General features: G+C 55.4%; 1 protein-coding gene across 1 annotated transcript; it reads left to right on the top strand.

Moving 5' to 3' along the window:
• Nucleotides 1–20: 20 nt before the first annotated feature.
• On the top strand, nucleotides 21–570 carry LOC106512489 (histone H2A.Z-specific chaperone CHZ1; the record flags this gene model as incomplete). The annotated part of the gene is given in 1 exon segment (XM_014001096.1): nucleotides 21–570. A coding segment is annotated over 1 exon segment (146 nt), but the record flags the coding sequence as incomplete, so codon positions are not given.

Genomic DNA, 570 nt, shown 5'->3' with positions numbered 1-570 from the left:
GTCTAACCCATTGGCCCCAATCCACAAAAGAGGCAACGACTCCTCTCCAAGACCCACCAGTGTCCGGGCGGGTAAACTGGGGGAGGAGCCACAAAGGACAAGATGGCGTCCCTGGGTGGGCGTGGCCTAAGTTAGGACCGCCCCCTGAAAAGGAAGTTGGGCCCAAGAGGTGGCCCAACTTGCCTATAAGAGCAGAAAGTGTGAATCAACTGCTCTGTGTGCTAAAAGAGAGCCACCAGCACACGTCCCTCACGACACCACTCGGGGAGTGGTAGAGGGAAAGGACCCTGAGGCAAGAGCTGCTGTAATGAGCACAGCAGGCTCAGGGTAAGTAGCCACAACTGTCGAGATCCCATCCCTGACCTGTAACGCGAACAGAAGGCCTTGGGGATCGACAACTCCAATCAAGACAAAGAAAGGCATAATGGCCGATGCAGCCATGCCTAGAGATGACGAGAGAGCGGGGACCTCACAAGACATGGCCCCCAACCCAGAACCAAAACAACTCCCGCCATGCATAATTATGTTTTATGGCAGAGGGACCACAGACTGGCACCCTGATGCTAAGGC

The sequence above is a fragment of the Austrofundulus limnaeus genome, unplaced genomic scaffold (assembly GCF_001266775.1).
Source record: "Austrofundulus limnaeus strain Quisiro unplaced genomic scaffold, Austrofundulus_limnaeus-1.0 Scaffold7408, whole genome shotgun sequence".
Taxonomy (NCBI): Eukaryota; Metazoa; Chordata; class Actinopteri; order Cyprinodontiformes; family Rivulidae; genus Austrofundulus; species Austrofundulus limnaeus.
Note: the sequence above shows the minus strand (reverse complement) of the source record. Positions and strands in the feature narration are given on the sequence as shown.